We start from the raw sequence: 27,685 nt of genomic DNA, 5'->3' as shown, positions 1-27,685 counted from the left end.
CTTAGTATTACACAGGTGATAATTCCATCACCTGCACAGGCAATAATTCCATCACCTGTGCAATACTAAGGAAATCCTGAAAACATGACCTGTTGGTGGGCCTTGAGGACTGGAGTTGGGGAACCCTGCAATAAGGTATTAAAGAATATATTGTAGGAGATACTACTTGAAACCTCCTGCCAAGAGTGAAGAAAAAGAATAACAGGCTTTTTTTCCAGTCCGATCCTTGTTTGGGGGAAAGAAAATACATGAGGAACTTAATTACATGAACTTGGCCTGCAGGTTTCTAAACATAGGTGGTCATTTATTTAAAGGCTGGACATGTAATTTTACAATTCCGTGCTGATCAATGGAGTTTAAAAAGTTTTCTTTGTGAGAAATTCACTTTTAAAGACTGATAGATTTTTATTTTTTTTTTAATAATTTGTCTTATGTGATCACTTTAGTAAATGATACAGGGCTAGTTCCTTGTTGTATAAACCTTTGCACAAGAAGATGTTCATTGCCAATATGAATACTGTAGGCGGCCTAATAGAGAACAGTGCACATTTACACATACTGGTATAGTATATATCATTTTGTGTAAATTCATTGTTTCATCACCTGTTTTAAAAGGGTTGTCTAGTTTTCTGATAAGTCTGCAATCCCTTTGTGACTTCTAGATGTCTGCAGCGTGAGCACCACACGTTGTCAGGATTCTTTGGTATTGTCGGTGAGATCTGGCGGCATGCTTCCAGCCATATTCCAACTAGACATACGTGGCTTTCAGCTTGAAATGTGGTAACAAGTATGCAAAGGTCATGTGACCAACTGCTCTTGCCAATAATACTGGAGAATCCTGACAGTGTGTGGTGTGCACACTGTAAGAATTCAGAAGTCTGCAGTTACATAGTGACTGCAGACTTTTATCAGAAGACCTGACAACCACTTTAATAATGTTGCATGTTTGCTATCTAAAAAAAAAAATAAATAAATAAAAAATTCATGTGGGTATACTGTAACTTTAACACTCAACGGTTATTTTTACATTTCCGTGAATGATTATTCGCAGCCCACAAGCATTTTAGTGCTAGTCATTTAGTCACTTCATCTATTTATATTAAATGGCCACTATATTTTCAAATAACATTTATGATACATTACATCCAAAATATTATGGTTTCTTTATTTTTGAGCCTCTTCTGAAACACCCCTCTAAAATGCTGACATCTTCTACTCGAAATACCAAAAAGGGCTGTAAGAAGCGTGGCAAGTCAGTGAGTTGTTGTTTTTTGGGGATGAGGAGGGGAATTCAGGGGACAAACAACAAAAATGTTCCATCTGTCAAATAAGTTATTTGAAAGTACAGTGCCATTAAAGTAATTATCTGTTTATGCAAATGGACTGTTCGTGATAAGAGTTTGTTTTTTGTGTTTTTTTTATCTCCTTATCGGCTGTAAAGCAATTGTATAACCACAGCAAATGTCAGCTTACTCAAATAAAACTTTTATTTATTTGTAAAACTTGCCCGCGAGTAAAACGTTTTCCTTGACTTACAAAAATAAGAGTAAATAATATAATGCAAAAGAAAATCCAATATCAAAAAAAGACTTAAATGTTCATTTTACTTTTGATTCCCTATCTATTTTTTTCTTATTTCTTGCAGCTTGCTATTGTGTTTCCTGTATGGCTGTCCGGTCCCATTTACTTTCTGTGAAACCCAAATATTCATATATGTACATACAAGTACTACAGCTCATCCAAACACACTAGTTATACATTAAACTAACTATAGCAAAAAATTACAGTATTGGAGAACCCCTTTAACTTAGAAATATATATTGTGACTAAGTTAGCAGCAGATCACTGCAGTATTAATGATGCATGCGTATGAGTCCATTCTTTTAGATTTCAGGTTTTACTGAGGATGATGAGGTGAAAGGGGTTATCTTCTACTGGAAAACCCTTTCTTAAAGGGGATGTCCACTACTAGAACAACTCCTTCCCGATCTGAATGTTTCCCCTTGTGAGAATATAAAAGCTTATACTCTCCTCCCGTGTTGGTGCCGTTTCAGTGATGTCAGCACTTGTGTTCCCGGTGCTCACGTGCGGTTATGAGCGGCCAACCACAGCTCTCACACCCTGTTGATTATGTATACGTTTGAAGGCTGGGACAGTGACACCAGTGCTGATTGGGTGCAGGGCTCACGTGTCCTAATAACTGCACGTGAGCCTAGGAACGCAAGTGTCACCATGCATGGAACGGCATCGGCACAGGAGTGGAGTATAAACTTATTTCATTTTCACGGCTGCAAACATTCAGATGGAGAATTGGTTGTCCTACCAATGTACAACCCCCTTAACTGCTTAAGAGCCCCACATAATATAAAAAAAACAAATACTTTCCTCCTAATTGACCGCAGCTTTCACAATTGTGAAGCGAAAAGTTCACTGTACACTCATTCGGTAAAGTAGTAGTGATGAAGCCTTATTTATAAAGGCCTGCACACCCATGGCATTCCACAGTACTCACCCTGTGACCATTTTGATAAAGATTCCACGAATCGAAACGTCACAGTATTACGACGATCAAGAAACACATTTTCACAAATGAATACTTTTATAAATAACACTTCATCACTACTACTTCACCGATTGAGTGTGCAGTGAACCTTTTGCTTCTGATGGACTGAGATTTCACTCCCGCCTCGCTAGCACCTCCAAGAATAACTGGGTGTGCCCTCCAAATATATACTACTGCTCTCACAATTCTGTTAGGACAGTTCTGATGGAAGTATGAGGGCAGCAGCTGATCAGCGACCACAGACCTCCAGTCTGGACAATAACTTTATAGGGGTTTTATTTGGTTATGTCGGGTAGTTCAGTAGTGAACTACCCCATTAACTGTAGAAGAATAATGAAAAAGCAAAATATTAGATATTACATAGAATTAAAGAGTTCCTGATGTTTTATGCACCAGTCTTGAACCAAACAGCTGGCGTTGGGTGCACCAAACCTATTAAGAGGCGCACATCTCTATAAGTTTGGTGCATCTTTGGGCTGTCCACACTCCAGAAATAAAATGTATGGCTGCTATGAGCATAGATTTCAGCTATAGTTTGCGACAGCTTACTGGCATGCATTATAGTAAATCGTTTGCTTTGTAGTTAGCCACACAAAAAGTAGCAAAATTATACCAAATTCTACTTTCACTTATTTTGGCAAATTTTTCATACCAGAAAACTGTTCTGGAGTGATGATAGATTGCTCCCGTCGTGTGTCAGGTCTCAAATAGATGAGGGTCTTGGTTACCCGCCAATCTGTTTATGGATGCCTCCTGATAAGCTGCCAATCACCCCAGTAAAATGACGTGGATGCTTAACCAAGAGCACATGTTTATGGTGGGTTCAGGGGAAATAAATTCATATAGCCAGCATTTAATTGTGTATTTGCTCATACTTCTGTCTGCAATGTGTGCTGAAGATTCATGCCCTTAGCCACACTGGATTGGCTATTGCGCTCTATCTTTTCAACGGCCTCTTTAAGCACAACGTCAAATCTCTCGTGTGAGACTTTTTTAAATGACAGTGGCCTTTAAAGATGACAGGTCTGTTTTAGTAAATTATTGTATTCCCCATGAAATAACAGAATATTTTGTTCTTAAAAATCTGTATTGTGCTGTTGCTCTGTTAAATACTGTTAAAAATTTTAAAGGGGTATTCCGGCATCTTTTTTTTTTTTTTTTTTTTTTTTTTTTTTTTTTTTCTGAATTGGGAGTGGAAGCTTGGTGTGCTTCGGTGTATGAAGAGATGGCTGTTGACCGAATGATGGGCCAGAGCATCTTTTGGCCATAAACTATCTAATATGTATGGCCAGCTTCATTCCTTCTGGAGCACTTAAATGCAGGTCTGGCAGGTTTCCTCGCAATATGAGGACAATGGCAGTGTTTAGTTTCTTATCATTATCACTGCATCATGTCTCTGCTTGTAATGGCAAAGAGAAGAGTAATAATCTCCATTTTTTTTAATAATAAGACCCGGAAAGCTGAAGTTTTAAGTCCTGAATACATATTGGGCTAAAGCAGTCCAAATCTGCCTGTATAGGCAGAATGCGCCAACTAATGTTTAATGGCGGCCTTCCTACGCTCTGCTGACTGATGTCGGGGGAGAGAAGGATCTGACATGCTGTATTTCCAGTGGCTGATCCTTTTGTTGTCCAGGAGATAAGCTGCTACAAGAGGAGTCTGGCAGCGGCTTTCTCATAGAGAACACAGGAGCGATAGATGGCTATCGTCTGGCAGATGGCTGGGGACTTTACCAATATAGAGTAGACATTGGTTTGGATGATTTGTTTCTTGGTAAATTTTAGAGATTAGGATGGTCTTCATAGTTCCAGTAGGGAATGGAATCTTACACAATAAGCCCCTCACTCTAAGAACTTCAGTCCTTTTTATCAGTGACGTCTTTGGTTGAACATCTTCATAGTCTTAGACTATATTTCGCGAATTTTCTTCCACCTGCAATAGAGTTTGATCAAATCTGCTTCGAGTTTAGTATATATTGCACCCTATTGACGGTGGTATAGAGAGATCATACTAGTGTGGAGTCCTTCCCAATCACTCCTGGTTTCCTTAATATCATTGTTCTCATCTCTTGCGTTCCACCATTCCAGGATCTAGTGTTCGGCTGTGTGAGTCCAGACTCGACAGAAAGTGTACGTTGCATTCTGGGAATGTTGTAGCGCTCATCCCTCTGGCTGTTGCACATACTCTCGCTCTGCTTCACTACACACTGTGCATTGTTGAATAGTGGAGAAAGAGTTTGTGGTTTGTGTTGCTGTTGTTGTTGCTGTTGCTGCTGTAGAAATGGAGGGTAAGAGAATTCACGGTGGATCTCCAGATGTGGCCGCACTGGCGTCATTTCTTTATCATGGAGGTCTGAGGAAGGTGTAGAATCATTAAGGTCTGCTTCATGGGCTGAATCATTTTCATACAGTGTACTTGCCGCCTGGTCGTGGTTTTGGCAGGTGACCTGTGAGGCTTTGTGTAGTGTATGAGCCACAGTGACTATCATAAAAATGGAGCCCATACTGAGAATACAGGAACTAGCTATTCCTGTTTCTATTTCAAACAGGATTAACATGTAGAGTGAGAGCGCTGTAGAGAGAATAAAAATGTCACAAAACATTACTTAAGTTTATATGTACTTCCATTAATGTGGAGGCTATACATAGTTATATTACTTTTAAAAAATGCTTCCTGTGATAAACAGCCAAGAATAAAGCTCACTCTAGAAACACACTGCAGTCTTTGAGGCATATAATGAATTAAGTCTTGTGTGGGCATTAGAGTTGGTGTAAATCTATTTGCACGTTCCATTTCATAGGCCGTGACAGTGTTCTTGTCTCTGCTGCAAGGGAGTTAGAGTACCACCTCTTGGTTCATAGCCCCTGCAGCTCTTCATTTGATTGAGTGACCTGGCGCGAAGTCATCATTGTGGTTTGACTCGCAAGTGACGTCATGCCAGGCCGGCTAATCAAAACAAGAGCTGCGGATGCCAACAGTTAAGAAGTGGTAATCCCACCACTGTCCTAGCCAATGGAATGAGTTGTGCTAATCGATTCACACAAATCTTAGTGGCCATACATTTTGTTTGGTTCCTTTTAAATAAAACCTGTGCATTCAGCAGACAGCCTGCATCGAACTCTGAAAGTCTTACTGTAGGGGAAAAAAAAAAAATTGGGGCTGCCTGGAAACTTTGTGGCTCAGATGACTAGTCTGAGGCAGTACCCTGGCGGCTTCTATGTGCCCCGCTTTCCTTGACTAACAGGTCTCCATATCCACATACATAAGGAGAGACCTGTCAGTTCCAGGGAGCCAGGTGGGAAGAAGCCCCTGGAGAACTGACTTGGACAAGTTATCCTAGTCACATAGTCCCTGGCCAGCTTTTCAAAGTGTGTTTTCTTCAAAACCCTGAGGCTGCAAAACCATTCAATGAGGTTCCTGACAGGTTCCCTTTGATATTGTGCCAGTTCATAAGCTGTAACGTGGGCAAAGTGCTGACCTCTAGCTTTTACTGTCCGGCCTGTGGACCAAGACAGCTGCAGGACTAAAAACTGTGGCCCAAGGAGCGTACCATGCGGCCGGCCGCATCCTGATTTCACTTCTATCTGCAACCTCAAGATGCAGATAGTGGTGAATACAGTGGTGGAGGAGGGAGCTGCAAGCTCCTACTTCCACCATTCAGCGTGTGTGATGACAGCAGACGTGATGACGTCATTACATCGTGTCTGGTGTGCAGAGCCTTAGTGCACTCAGCAAAGACTGGAGCAGAGAAACGGGAGCAAGGGGCGTATGTGTTTTTTTTTTTTTTTTTTTTTTTTTTCCTTTTTGTTTATTTGTATACAGTGGGGAAAATAAGTATTTGATACACTGCTTATTTTGTAAGTTTTCCCACCTACAAAGAATTGAGGTCTGTAATTTTTATCGTAGGTACACTTCAACTGTGAGAGACAGAATCTAAAAATAAATCCAGAAAATCACATTGTATGATTTTTACATAATTAATTAGCATTTTATTGCATGAAATTAGTATTTGATACAATAGCGAAACAGAACTTAAAATTTGGTGCAGAACCGTTGTTTGATGACCTACCAACCAGCAAAATATTAACATTTGAGAGTCCTCAGTGGTTGATGACTTTTAATGGCTAAGGCCAGGGCCCCATTATCAGTGTTTGGTCAGTATTCGGTCAGTATTTTTTCTCAGGAGTGGGAGCCAAAACCAGGAGCGGGTGATAAATGCAGAATTGGTGACTTGTTTGTATTATACCTTTTATCTGATTGTTTCTCACCTTGTTTTGGCTCCCACTCCTGAGAAAAAATACTGACCAAATACTGATAGTGGGGCCGTGGCCTAACTAAAAAGATGGTAACAAATTGAAGTTTTCGAGACTACTAGGGTCTCTTTATCAGGCATAGAATAACACAAAATCTGAAAAGTCACATATTTATACAGAACAGGACACAGAAATAATGCAATAGATGAGACAAGTGACGTGAAGCAGAACTATCTTTATGGGAGAGGGATAAACAGTTGTGGCCATAAATATTGGAATAGTTGATAAGGAGTGTGAAAGTTTTATTGTCCTCTGATTGAGGTCTGGTCAACCTTGGTGGCCTCAGAAAGACCTTTTTGAATCAGGGCTAACATCCAAGAAGAATTGAAAACCAGATTACAAGAGCCACCAGAATACCAAGTAATCACCTCCTACACTGCAAAACTAAAAAAGAAAGCCACCTTTGTAGTTGGGAAAACTTGCAAAATTGTCAGTGTATCAAATACTTATTTTCCTGTGTGTTTGTTCCTACTGTATATAGGGGGCTGTGTGGGTTCCTACTGTATATAGGGGTGGCTGTGTGTGGGGTCTCACATTGTATATAAGGGTGACTGTGTGTGCGCACTCATACTGTACAGTGGCGAAAATAAGTATTTGATACACTGCCGATTTTGCAAGTTTTCTCCCCTACAAAGAATGGAGAGGGTGGTAATTTTTATTGTAGGTACACTTCAACTGAATCTGAAAATAAAAGCCAGAAAAATCACATTGTCTGTCTGATTTTTAAATAATTAAATTGCATTTTGTTGCATGAAATAAAGTGTTTGTTCACCTACCAACCAGCAAGAATTCTGTCTCTCACAGACCGGGTTGTTTTTCTTTAAGAAGCCCTCCTACTCTGCACTCATTACCTGTATTAATTGCACCTGTTTGAACTCGTTAGTAAAAGACACCTGTCCACACAATCAATCAAACGCCAACCTCTACAGCATGGCCAAGACCAAAGAGCTGTCTAAGGACAGCAGGGACAAAATTGTAGACATGCACAAGGCTGGGATGGGCTACAGGACAATAGAAAAGCAGCTTGGTGAGAAGCCAACAACACAAGAAGACTGTCTGTCTTCCTCGGTCTGGGGCTCCATGCGAGATCTCACCGTGTGGGGTAAGGATGATTCTGAGAAAGGTCCGCAATCGGCCCCGAACTACACGAGAGGACCTGGTCAATGACCTGCAGAGAGCTGGGACCACAGTCTCAAACATTAACTTTGGGCTACGGGCCCACTATCAGTATTCGGTCAATATTTTTTCCTCAGGAGTGGGAGACCAAACCAGGTGAGGAACAATCAGAGAAATGGTATAATAGAAACAAGTGCACCAATTCTGCATTTATCACCCACTCCTGGTTTTGGCTCCCAATCCTGAGAAAATATAATTACCGAATACTGATAGTGAGACAGTGGCCTTAGTAACACACTACACCATCATGGATTAAAATCCTGCAGGGTATGCAAAGTCTCCCTGCTCATGCCAGCACATGACCAGGCCCATTTGAAGTTTGCCAATGACCATCTGGATGATCCAGAAGAGGCATGGGAGAAGGTCAAATTAGACCAAAATAGAACTAGGTATCAACTCCACTTGCCGTGTTTGGAGGAAGAAGAAGGATGAGTACAAGCCCAAGAACACCATCCCAACCGTGAAGCATGGTGGGGAAACCTCATACTTTTGGGGTGCTTTTCTGCAAAGGGGACAGGACGACTGCACCGTATTGAAGGGGAGGATGGATGGGGTCATGTATCGTGAGATTTTGGTCAATAACCTCCTTCTCTCAGTAAGAGCATTGAAGGTGGATCATGGCTGGGTCTTCCAGCTTGACAATAACATGAAATGCTCCATAAGAAGCATTTCAAGGTCCTAGAGTGGCCTAGCCAGTCTGAAGACCTGAACCCAATAGAAAATCTTTGGAGGGAGCTAAAACTCAATGTTGCCCAGCGACAGCCCCGAAACCTGAAATATCTGGAGAAGATCTGTATGGAGGAGTGGGCCAAAATCCCTGCTGCAGTGTGAGCAAATTTGGTCAAGAACTACAGGAAATGTCTGACCTCTGTAATTGCAAACAAAGGTTTCTGTACAAAATATTAAGTTCTGTTTTTCTATTGTATCAAATGCTTATTTCATGCAATAAAATGCAAATTCATTATGTAAGAATCATACAATATGATTTTCTGGATTTTTTAGATTCTGTCTCTCACAGGTGAAGTGTACCTACGATAAAAATTACAGACCTCTTCATTCCTTGTAGGTGGGAAAACTTGCAAAATCGGCAGTGTATCAAATACTTAATTTGCCCACTCTATATAGGAGATTGTGTGAGGAATCATACTTGTGTATAAGGGGGACTGTGTGTGGGGGCTCTTGCATATAGGGACTCTGTGGGCTCCTACTGTATATAGGAGAGGCTGTGTGTGGGGGCTAATACTGTATAAAGGGGGACTTGGTGTGGGGGCTCATACTGTATACAGGGTGGAATGTGTGGGGAATCATGCTGTATATGGGATCATACTTTATATAGGGGGTTTGTGAGGACCATTATACTGCATATAGGGGGACTATGAGGACCATCCTTTGAGGGGGGCTGTGGGGGATCATACTGTGTATAGGGGGTCTGTGAGAACCATCATACCATATGTGGTGAGGGCCATTACACTGTCTGTGGGGGGCTATCATTCTGTGTTGGAGTCAGTATTTGAGGTGCTATGAAATTCATCATACGGTGTAGGGAGCTGTGGGGACATCATACTGTGGGTGGGAGGGCTGTGGGACATAATACTGTGTGAAGGGAGCTGTTGATCAAGGTACCAGGACTGAATAACAGGTACATATGATTTATATAAAGTAGTAAATTATGTTTTCGATTTACTGCTACTGGTAAGATAAATGTTACAATTAGGCCTATCTTAACATGTATTAGCAGTAGCAGCTAGTCACAATATTTATTTCTGCTCAATATTAAGTGATACAATTAAGAGCAATATAAAATAATTGTATTTAATATATTAATATTGAGTAAAAGTAATTTAATTTGATTGGTTCGGCCTTCCACAACAGTTACGGTCTCTCATGTGGCCTCAAGAAAATTAATTTTCCCACCCCTGAACTAAGGTATACCAAGAAATTCTTACCTGCCAAGTACAGTGAAAGCCCAAGGCAGAAGAGGCAGACTGCTGATTGCCGTATACTCCGGTTATCTAGCAGAAACCATTCACACCTACATAGAGAAGAATATATATTATTGTATGACCGTAAGAGATATGATGGATTTGGTGGGACTTCTTTACCCTGAAAGGTCCCCTGCTCGCCATGAGGTTGCATTAGCTGTCCTCAGTAGTGACGTTTCATCCATTGTGAAGTATATTGTAAACTGAAGTATATTGCCTTACCACATTGCCCTTAATAGAGATGGCATACTAAAATCAAAGCTTAATGACAATATTCACCTTCTGTAAACTATGTTTTTATTTCTTTTGCATCTCCAATAAAAAAAAATAATTGCTTTTTAGAAAATTTCCTAATTTTGTGTCTATGGCTCCCACGCAGACCTCTCCGTGGAAACAAACCAAATTTAGTCTGATCGTTCAGTATTGTCCATGCAAAACAGTAGGGTATTTATTTTAGCTGCATTGGATTAATAAGGCTTGCATATCATTTAAAAACCATTACAAATGGCTTAATAGAAAATGCAGCAAACCAGTTCCCCTCCTGGACCACTCATGTCCACTTTTCTGGTTGCTTTCTCTCCTTACCACTTGCATCTGGAACTGCCACTACTTCATCTCAATGTGTACCACCAGTTGTTCACTGCTAAGTGACATTCAGATTTCCATAGCTCCAGATGTGTACTTTCTTCTTTGTGGTACAATATACATTCCTGCCCAAACATATTTGTCCCTCTGTTTAGCAAACATCATGGATGGCTTTTAAGTCAGAGCTCCCCTTTAAGTCATCATCACACAACAGATTACCTTAGTGAGTTACATTTCCCTGTAAAATAGAAATAAATATCTGGAAATGTAAGAAATTATTTAATTGTATAATTTATACACCCAAGGTATCACAACTGCGGGTTGTTATATTAATTGGGCATGTGCCATACTTTTGAAATGAGCGTTACTTCTTCTAAAACTGGCTTTGATGGGACTGTTCCCTACTCTTGGCTGTGAGGCGTTAATGGTCATGTGTCAGCCTAACAAGCTGGAAGCAGCTCCTTGCTGGGACATTGTTTTCGGGAACAAAGGGCAAGGATCTGAAAACTGGAGCAGAGACTATGGAGCAAAGAGCGTGAGCTACATGTAATGAGGAGGTTGATGGAGGCCACTGTGCACTGTGCTGTGAGACTATGTTGATGTATCATTAGAATAGGTTTGTAATGGGTCTGCCAATGCATTTTACATGTTATTGAATGAATGTACTCACCTCCTGGAATCTGGGTCCTCACGACAAACTTCAGCAGTGAAATACGAGTGGAGCAGACACATCAAGAGGCAACTAGTATTGAGGGCAAGACACAAGGCAGCCAGTACTGCTGAAGCTGGCAGTAGGATCCTACCCGCTGCAGGGCCCAGTCCCGCAGTGAGCTCCCCTTGTTTTGTAGCCGTTTGAACTTGGAAGATTAGGATAACTGAAAGAGAGGCCATAATGGCTGCCAAAATGCCAAAAAGTGCAAGGACTATAATGGACTGATGGCTGTAGTGAGAAGGCATTTTTGATCTCTTTGCTGAAGTGTGTTAGAATATAATGCACAGCGTTTTCTCCCTATTATCCTAGAATAGAGCAACCGGCTACAAGCACTCTAAGGAAATTCTACCAACCAATACTATATACAAAACAATCATGCAGTGCAAGGTAAGCCCTAAAATGGCACTACCTATTACAAAATACGTTTGTAGTACATTCGATTATCAATGAATAATGTAATAGACAACAGTAACTGTTTTACAAGTCATCGCTATGCTATGTCATATCAGCAGCATGAAGCACCGAGCGACTATATATTGTTACACTATGCAAAAGATTAAAGTCATTCGGGAGTGTAGTCTTCTCTAACCTTTCACGTACACACTAACTTACAAATATAAAACTATTACCATATATCAGGACTAAACATTAAATAAACATAAAAAAAATAAGTTGGAAAACAGATATACAATCAAGAGTCAAAAAAGTAACATACACATAAAAGTACAAAAAAGACAATCTGCTTACAGAATAATGCCCTTGGTAAAACTAATATGCCAAAATTATATAGCTGTAGATAAAATAACTGAACAATTACACTACATAAAATCAAGCCTTCTAAATCTCTGCACCTGGAGCCAGAAATTATCTGCCAACATCTAAAGCCCCTCCATGTACAGAAAGTTGTTACACATAATACTATACCACCATATCAACTTCTCTTAGAAGATAAGAAAGTCACAATTCCTGATTTTTACCTTACTCCCTGCAAAGAACCTGCCTTTTAACCTCTTGCTGGTCTCCTGAAAATAAGCTCCTAGGATTGTTTGACCATTTACAAAGAGAAAAAATATATCAAATTTGGACCAAAATAAATGAAGAGTTCTGAAAAGATTGCCTCGTTTCTCTGATTCTTGCAAACTCTGGGGTTTCCAAGAGGATAAAAGAAGGAATCTCTGAATTGTTTGGTCCAGGCACAGAAGGAGGGGGCATGGGCGGGAATTTCAACCGTCTTTTTAACCTCTTCCCTAACTAGAAATCATTGTGGTGACAGGAGGGTTAAAGCTATCACTGAGTGGGATGTGAAGCATTTTCAATTTATTTTATAACAATTCCAGAATGTTCTGAATAGTAAATATAAGTTGTTTTGTTTGTTTAAGTTTTTGAAACTAGTTTGTTTCTAGAATTCTATTATATTATCATTATTTACCAATTGAAAAATGTGTTTTGGAACATATATATCAATTCTATACAGCAAATATGTGCACCCAAAATAATGTATACTATCCTAGACCTATGACATAGTCCTGTTCAAGTTGTGGGACATTTAGTATATGCAGTTCCATATTTTAAAATTATGGCAGCTTTTGTCAATGTTGCAACATGTCACAAAAAAAGACACTTTTTCAAATATACATGATCCTCCAAGACTGAGAGTAGTAAAGAATTTCTAGGATATCAGGATAATTTTCTAATTAAAAATCTGAAAAACAAACATATTCCTTTATGTAGAAATGATCGGATGATGCTGAATAGACTATTCAAAAGGAAGATGGAGTAGCGGGCCAGCACTCAATGTCAGCTACCCATCTGCTATCTTTTTTTCTCTTTTCAAAAGTCTTGTTTTGACCTATCCATCACACTGCTTTTCAGACAAAGATGTGGATTATATTCACTGATCTTCAAGGGTGGTAAAAGTGAATTAGCTATTAACATGGATTATAACTGGAACTCAAGCATTTTATATTTTAAGAGGCATTAATACTACATAATTTCAGAAATCTGCTTTTCAGTAACGTTGTTTAACCCCTTAAGGACCGCCGATATGCATTAAAACGGCGGACGTTAAGGGGCCTTATTCCCTCATTGCTGTTTTAAAACAGCGATCGGGAAAAAGGCTGTAGCGCTCCCCAGAGTTGGAAATTCTCCAGAGTCTTAGCTACCAGGGGTAGCTGAGACCCTAAAGAACATGATCAGGGCTGGTTTTTCCAGTCCCCGATCAGGTGATCTTCGTTATTCAGTGATTAACGGTGATCACAGGAAAAAAAAGTGTGCCCGTGGTTACAATGATTTTTCTCACTTCTGACATGATATACATGTCAGAGGAGAGAGAAATGATGCCCCCCGACCTCTCCCGGTTCCTCCGCTCGTCCCCCGGATCTCCTGATCCATCCTACAGCCCTCCATCATCTTCCTGGAAAAAAGAGATCTGCTGGCCGGTACTCGGCAACAATAGGGAATTTTTTCTATTGGTACCTTTTGATCACTTTGATAGACCCTATAACAGTAATCATAAGCAAAAAAATAGTAAATCAAATCCCCCTTTGTCACCAGATTAGTTAAATAAAAATGATAAAATAAAAAAATATATTTTTTTTTTCCATTCTTTGCTGTTAGGCTCATGGTTGGGGTTACGGCTAAATTTTCATTTTTTTTACAAATAGACGCAAGTCATATTGAAGAAATTTTACCACTATCATGAAGTACAATATGTCACGAAAAAACAATCTCAGAATCAGGGGAATCCGTTGAAGCGTTCCAGAGGTATTACCTCATAAAGTGACAGTGGTCAGAATTGTAAAATTTGGCTTGGTCATTAAGGACATAATTGGCTCCGTCACCACGGGGTTAAGCAAGTAACGATTTTTGTTTGATAAAACGTTATACTGTTTCCTATACATTTTGAGTGTTCAAGATCTCTTATTGCTGGAAGTCAAAAGTAATCCATATTGTTGACTTCCAATTGCTAAAAATCTGTACCCGTCAAGTGATGCTTGCAAAGGTGTGCAGCTCATTGCATGATATAATTCTGACCGCCTATCTGGCAAATCTGACAGAAGGACCGTTACTGGCAGTGGGCTGCATGGGGACAGGAGTTGAAGGGGCCTGCACCACTTTAAAGGTATTTGCAAATAAATGACACACACTGTTAAAAACTGTGGCGGCGCAGGGGAGTCTTCTGCTCCCTGCACCACTATTAACTCTGACAGGACACAGGCTGCTTTATGCCTTTAGCCGCTCATTGAAGTCTGGACCTCTAGGGTTGTCAAGTGATGTGATGACGTCCCTCCATTGTACCGTCTGTGCCGGTCTGCAGATTGCAGGGAGGACTGAAAGGGGGAAAGAGGATTATTATTGTATGAAAAGAATACAGGGGGAGCAATTACTTTATAGTAGGAAAGATGGGGAGCTATTGCTATGTGAAGGCACAGAAGGGGTCACTATTACTATATAGTAGCACAGAGAAGTGCACTATTACAATAGAGAGGCACTGGAAGTGGCATTACTACTATATGGAGACACTATTACTATCTGATGGAGTAAAGAAGTCATTATTACTGTGTAGATGTACAGAGGAGGCATTTATTACTATGAATAGGCACAGGGGGATACGGACAAACTATTATTTTGAAGAGGCACATAGGGTTGCAAAATGACTGAGCGCAAGCACAGTAGAAGCAATTTACTATGTGGGGGCACAGCATAAAAGGGGAATACTTTTGATGTGTGAGGCACCAAAGAGCATTATTACTGTATAGGGTGTAGCATCGGCGTCTCTGCCCCCTGCCAGGCAGAGACGCCGTCCCCCTTACCGCCGCAGTCCTGCTCTGGCGTCTTCCTGCCACCTTGCTGCTGCTGGTGCACACAGCTTCCCGGGCACTGTGCTTATGGCACGCGCTCGCTCCCTCTTAAAGGGGCCGCGCGCGCCGTCCTAAAAAGTCCCCGGCCAATGTCCTGAGGACTTTCCCTATAAAAAGCACCTCCTCCAATATGGAGGTTCCCGTGCAAGGTTGTTCCTCTGTGATTCTTACTTTGCTTCAGCCCTCAGGTCCCTCTGCAAGTCAGTCCTGTCCACCAGTCTGTTCTTCAGTCCAGCCCGCCAGTCTGACTATTATCCTGCCCGACAGTCTGCCTACAGTCCAGTCCGCCAGTCTGTCTATGGGCTCTGCCCTCCCGGCACCTGCCTGTTGCCTGCCATGCCCGCCAGCCTGCTTACCTGGAAGCACCTGCCTGTTACCTGCCGTGCCCGCCAGCCTGCTTACCTGGAAGCACCTGCCAGTTTCTCGTTGTGCCCGCTAGCTTGCCTACCCGGAGCACCCGTCTGGCTATCAGCCGAATCAGCCTACTTGTCTACCCAGACCACCCGTCAGCCTGCCTGCCGTGCTCATCCGCTGTACCGGTCAGTTCCTGCCATCTGACCCGTGGGAGTCACCTGCTCTCATACAGGGTCGGTCCCAGAGTGGCACCTGGTCCCTCTGCTCGGCCCTCCCTGGTTCACGGAGTCGATTGAGCCGCCGTGTGACCTTGGTCAGTCCAAGTAGGCACTTAGTCACGCCCCTCTGGTCCCTCCTTGCACCGCAGCACAGAGGTTCCACCACCCGGATCCATAACATAGGGCACTATGGATAATTATAGCACAATGTGGTCTGTGCAGAGGTGGGGAAATGTAGAGGGGGATGGAAAAGCAATGAGCCAAATATGTCTCTGCTGTACATTCATTCATGGTTAAAATAAGTATTGATGATCTGGTCCAAAAGAAAAAGGAAAGTGAATGAACATGATACATGAGCAGGCTCAGACTGCCCCACAAGGGAACTGGTTATTCTCCGGCGGACCCCTGTGCAGGAATGGATCCAGCACACCCCCATATGCGTAGTTTGCACAATAACCTTGATTCACTATAAGCAAACAAGGGCAGCATCTCATTATTCATTTTACAAATTGCTCAGTTTATTATTATATAGAAGCACAAGTAAATTAGTGAATTTGTATAATTTTGCATTTTCAGACAGTAATCTAAATATTGAACATGATTATACAATCTTCTCCAATAAAGAATACTACCCAATGACAGTAAGCAAAGTCCTTAAAGCGGTGCACAGCTGATACACAAGGAATGTAAGAAAACGGCAGAACTTTACATTTCATTATACAACTGTTTGCGGAAATTAGAATGAACTCTAAATGACAATAGCTTGTTACTTTCAGCATTTACCCTGTAATACATCAGCACATAGGCTGTTAATAAGTGATTAACGAGGAACGAGGGTCCGACATTAATAAACATTACCTGTAATTATGCACAGCACATGTAAGAGAAAGTTATTGATAAACTAGAAATGCTGTTGTGAAGAGGTCAGATAAAAGTCACAAAACAGCAGATGAACAGGTTCGGAACTGGTACCTCTTCACCCTGTTGCCACAATCTTTATGATACTGTTCCGAGTTTTACTGGAAATTAACATGCACTCGTTATTTCCATTGCTTTGGTGTGTCCTAAGATCAGTACATCCATAGGATTGCACATACTGAAGAGGGAGGCTAGTCAGAGCATGCTTAAAGGGGTTATCCCTTAGCAATATTGTTACTAAAAGTGAAAGAACCTCTAAGTATTAGTCATTTCACAACGTGTTGTGTGCAAAAAAACTTTCATTGTCAATGCCAGCTGCCAGGGCCCGCTCCAGGTTTTTGTGGGCCCTGGGCGAAAGAGTCTGAGTGGGCCCCTTTAACACATACCACGATTCATGATGCACAGATACCACAGAGAAATATATACTCTGCTCAAAAAAATAAAGGGAACACTTAACAGAATATAACTCCAAGTAAATCAAACTTCTGTGATATCAAACTGTCCACTTAGGAAGCAACACTGATTGACAATCAATTTTACATGATGTTGTGCAAATAGAATAGACAATAGATGGAAATTATTGGCAATTATCAAGACACCCTCAATAAAGGAGTGGTTCTGCAGGTGGCGACCACAGACCACATCTCAGTACCAATGCTTTCTGGCTGATGTTTTGGTCACTTTTGAATGTTGGTTGTGCTTTCACACTCGTGGTAGCATGAGACGGACTCTACAACCCACAGAAGTTTCTCAGGTAGTGCAACTCATCCAGGATGGCACATCAATGCGAGCTATGGCAAGAAGGTTTGTTGTGTCTGTCAGCGTAGTGTCCAGAGGCTGGAGGCTCTACCAGGAGACAGGCCAGTACACCTGGAGACGTGGAGGGGGCCGTAGGAGGGCAACAACCCAGCAGCAGGACCGCTACCTCCGCCTTTGTGCAAGGAGGAGCACTGCCAGAGCCCTGCAAAATGACCTCCAGCAGGCCACAAATGTGCATGTGTCTGCACAAACGGTTAGAAACCGACTCCATGAGGGTGGTATGAGGGCCCGACGTCCACAGATGGGGGTTGTGCTCACAGCCCAACACCGTGCAGGACGCTTGGTATTTGCCACAGAACACTAGGATTGGCAAAGTCGCCACTCGCGCCCTGTGCTCTTCACAGATGAAAGCAGGTTCACACTGAGCACATGTGACAGACGTGACAGAGTCTGGAGACGCCGTGGAGAGCGATCTGCTGCCTGCAGCATCCTTCAGCATGACTGGTTTGGCAGTGGGTCAGTAATGGTGTGGGGTGGCATTTCTTTGGAGGGCCCCACAGCCCTCCATGTACTCTCCAGAGGTAGCCTGACTGCCATTAGGTACCGAGATGAGATCCTCAGACCCCTTGTGAGACCATATGCTGGTGCGGTTGGCCCTGGGTTCCTCCTAATGCCAGACAATGCCAGACCTCATGTGGCTAGAGTGTGTCAGCAGTTCCTGCAAGATGAAGGCATTGAAGCTATGGACTGGCCCGCCCGTTCCCCAGACCTGAATCCGATTGAGCACATCTGGGACATCATGTCTCGCTCCATCCACCAACGTCACGTTGCACCACAGACTGTCCAGGAGTTGGCGGATGCTTTAGTCCCGGTCTGGGATGAGATTCCACAGGAGACCATCCACAACCTCATCAGAAGTATGCACAGGCGTTGTAGGGAGGTTATACAGGCACGTGGAGGCCACACACAATACTGAGCCTCATTTTGACTTGTTTTAAGGACATTACATCAAAGTTGGATCAGGCTGTAGTGTGTTTTTCCACTTTAATTTTGGGGGTGACTCCAAATCCAGGCCTCCATTGGTTAATAAATTTGATTTCCATTGACGATTTTTGTGTGATTTTGTTGTCAGCACATTCAACTCTGTACAGAACAAAGTATTTAATGAGAATATTTCATTCATTCAGATCTAGGATGTGTTATTTGAGTGTTCCCTTTATTTTTTGAGCAGTGTATAATATATATATTATATATATATATATATATATATATATATATATATATACACAGTATATAGTACAATGCCGAAGATTTCACTTCTTACATTACATGAGCGATATGTATTGTAAATTCTACAATAGCTCAGAAACCGGTGAATCCTCACAGCGCCCAGTGCAGACCTGACAGTATAGTCCTCCATACAGTATAATGGGCCCCATATATTGCTCCATGCAGAATACTGGACCTCACATACTCCTCTGTTCAGTATTATGGGCACCATATAGTCCTCCTTACAGTATTATGGGCCCCATATATTGCTCCATGCAGAATACTGGTCCCCATATAACGCTCCATACAGGATACTGGTCCCCATATAATGCTCCATATAGGATACCGGCCCCCATGTAACGCTCCATAGTGGATACTGGCCCCATTTTATAATGCTCCATACAGAATACTGGCCCCCACATAATGCCCCATGCGGGATGTCATCCCCCCCCTTATAATGCCCCATGCACGATGTCACCTCTCCCCCCCATATAATGCCCCATGCAGGATGTCACCAATCCCCCCATATAATGCTCCATGCAGAATGTCACCTCTCCCCCCATATAATGCCCCATGCGGGATGTCACCCCCCCCTTTATAATGCCCCATGCAGGATGTCACCTCTCCCCCCCATATAATGCCCCATGCAGGATGTCACCTCTCCCCCCATATAATGCTCCATGCAGAATGTCACCTCTCCCCCCATATAATGCACCATGCAGGATGTCACCCCCCCCATATAATGCCCCATGCAGGATGTCACCTCTCCCCCCATATAATGCCTCATGCAGGATGTCACCTCTCCCCCCATATAATGCCCCAAGCAGGATGTCACCTCTCCCCCCCATATAATGCCCCATGCAGGATATCACCTCTCCCCCCCCATATAATGCCCCATCCAGGATGTCACCTCTCCCCCCATATAATGCCCCAAGCAGGATGTCACCTCTCCCCCCCATATAATGCCCCATGCAGGATGTCACCCCCCCATATAATGCCCCATGCAGGATGTCACCCCCCCATATAATGCCCCATGCAGGAAGTCACTTGTCCCCCCCATATAATGCCCCATGTAGGATGTCACCTCTCCACCCCATATAATACCACTTGCAGGATGTCACTTGTTCTCCCCCATATAATGCCCCAAGCAGGATGTCACCTCTCCCCCCCATATAATGCCCCATGCAGGATGTCACCCCCCCATATAATGCCCCATGCAGGATGTCACTTGCCCCCCCCCATATAATGTCCCATGCAGGATGTCACCTCTCCCCCCATATAATGCTCCATGCAGGATGTCACCTCTCCCCCCATATAATGCACCATGCAGGATGTCACCTCTCCCCCCATATAATGCCCCATGCAGGATGTCACCTCTCCCCCCCATATAATGCCTCATGCAGGATGTCACCTCTCCCCCCCATATAATGCCCCAAGCAGGATGTCACCTCTCCCCCCCATATAATGCCCCATGCAGGATGTCACCTCTCCCCCCCATATAATGCCCCATGCAGGATGTCACCTCTCCCCCCATATAATGCTCCATGCAGGATGTCACCTCTCCCCCCATATAATGCACCATGCAGGATGTCACCTCTCCCCCTCATATAATGCCCCATGCAAGATGTTTCCTCTCCCCCCCATATAATGCCTCATGCAGGATGTCACCTCTCCCCCCATATAATGCCCCAAGCAGGATGTCACCTCTCCCCCCCATATAATGCCCCATGCAGGATGTCACCTCCCCCCCCCCATATAATGCCCCATCCAGGATGTCAGCTCTCCCCCCATATAATGCCCCAAGCAGGATGTCACCTCTCCCCCCATATAATGCCCCATGCAGGATGTCACCCCCCCTCATATAATGCCCCATGCAGGATGTCACCCCCCCATATAATGCCCCATGCAGGAAGTCACTTGTCCCCCCCCCATATAATGCCCCATGTAGGATGTCACCTCTCCACCCCATATAATACCACTTGCAGGATGTCACTTGCCCCCCCCATATAATGTCCCATGCAGGATGTCACTTGTTCCCCCCCCATATAATGCCCTAAGCAGGATGTCACCTCTCCCCCCCATTAAATGCCCCATGCAGGATGTCACTTGTCCCCCCCATGTAATGTCCCATGCAGGATGTCACTTGTCCCCCCCACCATATAATGCCCCATGCCTCCATACATATAAAAAAAAAAGTCAAATACTCGCCTCACTTCTCACCTGTGCCGCTGCTCCAGACTCCTCAGCGTCGCCGGCGTCTTCCCGCTCTGCGCTGTGACAGCTCAGGAGAGAGCACAGTGTAAATACGTCACCGCACCCTCTGACCTGACACGTCACAGTGCAGCAGCCGCGGAGGAGACCAGAGCTGCTGCTGAGGCACAGGGAGAGGTAAGTATTGTGCCGGGGCCCTGAGCAAGCGGGGGGGAGTGAGCGCTGACACCGGCACCGCACCATTCACGGGTCCCATAGCGCGCCAGAGTGCCCAATGGTGAGTGGGCCCCCCCACCTGCTCAGGGCCCTGGCACCTGCCCGGGTGCTGACGCCGGCCCTGGCAGCTGCCACTAGTGTTTGTCCTATGTCCCGATATGTGCAGTCACCTTCTACATTCAGTAATGGTGGACACGCATGTGCTTTTGTTGTCCTTCTTCCACTTTGAGCTCGGCATTACCTAGTGAGCTCTCTTTGTTAATAGGTTGAATTACAGTACACTCCCTGACAGAAGTTATGTCGCTTATCCATGTTATGTAAATAAAAGCTTATAACCTGACGTTAAATTCATCCATTGGTTTTATAAATTACTCTTTTGAAAGCTGAAACCCTCCCAAATTTGGTTTCGGTTAAGAAAATAAATTGGCATCAATGCTGAAATATTGATCATTTAATGAACACAGAATGGTCAGATTTTGGCAAGACAAAAGTTTTGTCGCCTGGTCATATAATGCACCCAATCCTAGTTTACATCCTCACCAGTGCTCAGTAAATGATCGGTTAATTAGTGGGTGTGTATAAAAAGAAACCCAGCACCCCAGACCTTCACTTGAACTGCAACTTGAGCTCTGACAACATGCCAAAAATCCACCCAGCGACCAAAGCCTTGATTATCAGGAGGCTGAAGACCAGATCCACTGCTGAGGTGGCTGGCATCTTTAATGTGTCTCAGCGTCAAGTACAAAGAATTAAAAAAAGATTTGAAGAGACTGAAGATGTGTTTGACAAGCCCAGGTACGGCAGACCCCGCAAGACAACTGCTCAGGAGGAACGTTTGTTGGTTAGAAAATCCAAAGCAAGCCCCTCTTCCACTGCAGCAGAGCTCCAACAGGCCTGGTCACCTCAAGTCCCTGTGTCAACTAGAACAGTTTGTAGGATTCTGTCTCGAAATGGCCTCCATGGTCGAATCAGTGCCCAGAAGCCAGCACTAAACAAAAGGCAAATAAAAAAACTGTGTGGCATTTGCAAAGTCCCACAGCCTGCTAAACAGATGGACGTTGGAAAAGTGGCAGAAGGTGGATTTCTCTGATGAATCTTCAGTAGAATTACACCACAGCTGCCGCAAATACTGCAGGAGACCTACTGGAGCCCGTATGGATCCAAAATACACCCAGAAAACAGTTAAATTTGGTCTGGGTTACATTCAGTATGGGGGTGTGCGAAACATTTGCAAGGTGGAAGGCAATATCAATAGCCTAAAATATCAAGAAGTATTAGCTACCTCTTACATTCCAAATCATAAAAGGGGTCAAATTCTGCAGCAGGATGGTGCTCCATCTCATACATCTATCTCTACAACAAAGTTCCTCCAGGCAAAAAAGATCAAGGTGCTCAAGGACTGGCCAGCCCAGTCACCAGACATGAACATCATTGAGCATGTTTGGGGTAGGATGAAAGAGGAAGCTTGGAAGACAAAACCAAAGAATCTAGATGAACTCTGGGAGGCATGTAAGACTGCATTCTTTGCTATTCCTGATGACTTCATTAATAAATTGTATGAATCATTGTTGAACCGCATGGATGCAGTCCTTCAAGCTCATGGAAGTCGCACAAAATATTAAATATGACTCTAATAGCACCACAACTTCATTCACCAATGTTATGCAACATATATTTGTATTTTAAGATAATTATTTGTTTGAATATCACATTACTTTCTGTGGGCGACAAAACTTTTGTCTTGCCAAAATCTGACCATTCTGTATTCATTAAATGATCACTATTTCAGCATTGATGCCAATTTATTTTCTTAACCGAAACCAAATTTAGGAGGGTTTCAGATTTCAAAAGAGTAATTTATAAAACCAATGGATGAATTTAACGTCAGGTTATAAGCTTTTATTTACAAAACATGGATAAGTGACATAACTTCTGTCAGGGAGTGTATATCTATGCCTTTTTTCTACTTGCCAAAAGAGCCCTACAAGGGCATAAGGGGCAGAAAACTATTTTTTGGGTGCCAATTGGAGGGAGACTATGAAATGAAGCTTGTCTTCAACGATGTTAAGAACCTAATGGGAGACTAGTAAGGTTGGCATGCAATTCAGACAAACCACTAGTGGAGCAGAGGATGAAGAAGTGAGAAAAAAAAACATAGAACAAAACTAAATTTTAAAGTTTAAAATGATAGTTAGAAATTATTAACATTAGACAGGCCTGTCCTATAGGTGAGTGGAGTTTTTTGTTTACAAGAGTTTGTGTGATCGCAACTTCTAATGCGGTTGCATGAAAAGTTATCAGATGAAGCAATAAAAAAAAAAAAAAAGGCATTGGAGAAAAACTACTAAATAAAGCACCATTCCAGCCTTTTTTTTCATTTAATTTTACTGCTGGAGTGGTGCTATTAATCTAAATTCCCTGCACCTAGTTTTATACTCACCAGCAGCCGTCTTCCTCTGTTCTTAGCGCCACTCAAGTCGTCTTCTGCAGCTTATGACCTGTCAGATCGCTCCAGTGTTTTCTGGGCGACCCAGAAGTCATAACTTAAAAGGGTTGTCTGGTCAAAAGTGATAAGTCTGCATTCATTTTGTGTGACTGCAGACTTATGAATCCCCCAGCTCATGCACTGTGCACTGCGGAGATTTGCCAGTTTCAGACACGGGAACAGAGGGTATGTATAAGTTATACATACCCCCAGCCAGTTGGCGTCGCCTCGCTCCATACACTTGTATGGAGTGAGGCCACGCCCCGTCTAGTGATGCAGACGGCCAGTGGGCGAGTCTGACTGGAAGGCGTGGCCTCACTTAATACAAGTGTATGGAGAGCAAGGCCACGCCCACTGTCTGGGGGTATGTATAACGCATACATACCCTCCAGTCCTGGGTCTGAAACCGGCGAATCGCCGCAGCGCACAGTGTGTGCACTGGGGGGGATTCATAAGTCTGCAGTCACACACAGCGACTGCAGACTTATCACTTTTGACTGGACAACCGCTTTAATGTAAGTCTATGAGATCTAGAACGAGGCCAGAACAAGGCTCTCATAGACTTAGACTGAAAGCTTATGACCGTTACTTCTGACTTCCAGGCAGTCAGAAGTTGCGATCACAAGATGCGGATCAGAAACGGCACAGTGCTGAGAAGAGAAAAAGACGGCGACAGGTAAGTATAAGACTAGAGGCAGGGAACTTAAATTAGTGACACCACTCCAGCACTGAAATAAAAAACATTGGAGTTGTGTTTTAATCGTTATGTTCCTTTTTTTGTAGATACAGTGGTGTGAAAAAGTGGTTGCCCCTTCCTGATTTCTTATTCTTTTGCATGTTTGTCACACTTAAATGTTTCAGGTCACAAAACAAATTTAAATATTAGACAAAGATAATACAAGTAAATACAAAATGCAGTTTTTAAATGAAGTCTTTATTATTAAGGGAAAAAGAAATCCAAATCTACAGGGCCCTATGTGAAAAAGCGATTGTCCCTCCCTTAAAACATAAATGAACTGTGGTTTATCACATCTTTTGGGAAGCTGAGTTCAGTTTCCCTAGCCAAACACAGGCCTGATTACTGCCACACCTGTTCTCAATCAAGAAATCACTTAAATAGGACCTGACTGACAAAGTGAAGTAGACCAAAAGATCCTCAAAAGCTAGACATCATGCTGCAATCCAAAGAAATTCAGTAACAAATGAGAAACAAAGTAATTGAGATCTCTAAGTCTGGGAAAGGTTTTAAAGCTTTGGGACTCCAGTGAACCACAGTGAGAGCCATTATCCACAAATGGCGAAAACATGGAACAGTTGTGAACCTTCCCAGGAGTGGTTGGCCCATCAAAATTACCCCAAGCGACAACTCATCCAAGAGGTCACAAAAGACCCCACAACAACATCCAAACAACGGCAGGCCTCAGTTTATTTATTTATTTATTTTACTCACTTATATAGCGCCATTAATTCCACAGTGCTTTACAGACATTATGGGCACTGTCCCCATTGGGGCTCACAATCTAAATTCCATATTAGTATGTCTTTTGGAGTGTGGGAGGAAACCCACGCAAACACGGGGAGAACATACAAACTCCTTGCAGATGATAAGGTCAGTGTTCATGAGTAGGGTTGAGTGAATTTGTTCGCGCAAAAAAATCGGCTCCGCCTATGAACATCCCTGATTTGCCACGCTGTCACGCAGATGTCATCTGTGTGACAGCGTGGTAAATCAGGGATGTTCATGGGCGGAGCCGATTTTTTGGCGCGAACAAGTCGGAACCCCGAACACGAATTTGAAATGCCAAACAAATTCGCTCAGCATTATTCATGACTCCACAATAAAAAAAAGAGACTGGGCAAAAATGGCATGCATAACAGAGTTCCAAGATGAAAACCACTGTTGAGCAAAATGAACATAAAGACTCGTATCAGTTTTGCCAGAAAACATCTTGATGACCGCCAAGAATTTTGGGAGCATACTCTGTGGACTGAAGAGACAAAAGTATAACTTTTTGGAAGGTGTATGTCCCATTACATCTGGAGTAGAAGTGACAGCATTTCAGAAAAGGAACATCATACCAGCAGTAAAATATAGTGGTGGTAGTGTGATGGTCTGGGGCTATTTGCTGCTTCAGGACCTGGAAGACTTGCTGTGGTAAATGGAACCATGAATTATTTTGTCTACCAAAAAATCTTAAAGGAGAATGTCCTGCCATCTGTTTGTGACCTCAAACTGAAGTGCACTAAGGTTATGCAGTAGGACAATGATCCAAAACACACCAGCAAGCCCACTTTGAATGGCTTAAGAAAAAACAAAATTAAGACTTTGGAGTGGCCTAGTTAATGTTGTGACTTTAGTCCGATTGAGATGTTGTGGCATGACCTTAAAAAGGTAGTTCATGCTCGGAAACCCCCCAATGTGTCTGAATTACAACAATTTTGCAAAGATAAGTGGGCCAAAATTCCTCCAGAGTGTTGTAAAAGACAAATTGCCAGTTATCGCAAACGCTTGATTGCAAGCCAGTTATTAGGTTTTGGGGGCAATCACTTTTTCACACAGGACCTTGTAGGTTTGGATTTCTTTTTCCCTTAATAATAAAGACCTTCATTTAAAAACTGCATTTTGTGTTTACTTGTGTTATCTGTCTAATATTTAGATTTGTTTTGTGATCTGAAACATTTAAGTGTTACAAACATGCAAAAGAATAAGAAATCAGGAAGGGGGCAAATACTTTTTCACACCACTGAATGTTTAACTAATTTCTGACAGGCACTGAAAATGCATGTCACAGTGCTAATTGCACCTCATCATCTCAGGGGTGCTGACAGTGCATCAGCTAGGAGATAAATTTTCAATAGTGACCACAATGCCAAAGGTGTTTGACAGAGGGAGTCGGCTCCCTCTTGTCAACACATCAGAGAACCATTATTATCCTCACTGATAGCATGAGATGGCTGTAAGTCCATATATTTCTGCATGTGACGATCATACTCAATACTGAATAAATCGAAATATCTTGAAAATGTTTCCATTGTTACATCATTTGAATATCATTAACATGTCTATACATGCTGTGAATTACATAATTCCATGAGTTTTCCTTAATGTTGCAATTTCGATGCTGAGGAGTGTATACAGTGTTTATGTTGTATTTCGACACAATAAAAATAGCATGAGAACAAGTTCCTGAAATACTATAAGGCTGCGTTCACACATTGCGCTTTTTCAATATACGCAATGTGCCTTGTGTCTGCCAGCAAAGTGAATGGGAAATTCACTTTGCCGTTCAGACACTGTGATTTTACACAGCGCGAAAGCGCAGCTGCGTAAAGAATTGACATGTCAATTCTTTACGCAGCTGCGTCCTGCGCTTTCTCCTATTGTGCCCATTATAAGCGATGGAATTACGCAGCGGTGTTCACACACTGCGTAATTCCAGCGCTTTTTTATGGAGGCGCAGGAGAAACTATGGATACTCACCTATCCGATGGATGGGAGAGGCGTCCGGTCTGGTCCCGCCGCTTCCAGCATCTGCCGGAGAACCGTTCAGCTGACTGTAGCTTACCGGCTTCCGGTCAGCTGATTTACAAGCCGGTCAGCTGACAGTCAGCTGATCGCTTCACGGCAGATGCTGGAAGCCCCGGGACCGGACCGGACTCCTCTCCCATCCATCGGATAGGTGAGTATCCATAGTTTTTTTCTTTTAAAGCAGTGTATGTACTGCAGACAGAAGCTGTCTGTACATACACTGCTAGGGGGACACTCACACACACGACACATAGACACAGACAGGACACACAGACACATACATTACATTACATACATACACATACAGACACATACATTACATTACATACAGGTGTCTATGCTCCTCACACTTCATTTCTCCTGCACCTCCGTGAAAAAACGCAGGAAAAAACGCAGTGTGTGAATGGAGGTGCTTTTTTTACCTGCGTAAAAAAACGCAGGTAAAAAAAGCAGGAAAATACACGCGCGAAAAAAAAGACAGGAAAATACGCAATGTGTGAACGCAGCCTAAGAGAAGCATCTAACTTGGTGAGAA

At 42.9% G+C, this 27,685-nt stretch overlaps 2 protein-coding genes across 7 annotated transcripts in view; one reads left to right on the top strand and one right to left on the bottom strand.

Moving 5' to 3' along the window:
* Window positions 1-27,685, top strand: part of BORCS8 (BLOC-1 related complex subunit 8) — an 85,220-nt gene that overhangs the window by 22,150 nt on the left and 35,385 nt on the right. For 2 of the 6 annotated variants that reach the window (XM_073661041.1, XM_073661042.1), the window contains exon 4: window positions 11,641-11,718. The exons of 3 other annotated variants lie outside the window; for them this stretch is intronic. In XM_073661041.1, coding sequence (XP_073517142.1) covers window positions 11,641-11,718 — 78 coding nt within the window. Of the gene's footprint in view, window positions 1-135; window positions 1,503-11,640; window positions 11,719-27,685 lie in introns of those variants that run through there. One more of the 6 variants, XM_073661043.1, reaches the window with a different exon arrangement.
* Window positions 402-12,501, bottom strand: TMEM221 (transmembrane protein 221). Its single transcript, XM_073661037.1, has 3 exons — window positions 11,290-12,501; window positions 9,999-10,084; window positions 402-5,134 (listed from the first exon to the last, which is right to left on the bottom strand). The coding sequence occupies exons 1-3, from the start codon at window positions 11,574-11,576 to the stop codon at window positions 4,569-4,571; spliced, it is 939 nt and encodes a 312-aa protein (XP_073517138.1). The 5' UTR covers window positions 11,577-12,501; the 3' UTR covers window positions 402-4,568.

This window comes from Phyllobates terribilis, unplaced genomic scaffold, assembly GCF_046119375.1.
Source record: "Phyllobates terribilis strain yellow unplaced genomic scaffold, ASM4611937v1 Scaffold_1__5_contigs__length_1240528914, whole genome shotgun sequence".
In the NCBI taxonomy this organism is placed as follows: domain Eukaryota; kingdom Metazoa; phylum Chordata; class Amphibia; order Anura; family Dendrobatidae; genus Phyllobates; species Phyllobates terribilis.
This window is presented reverse-complemented; position numbering and strand designations above follow the sequence as displayed.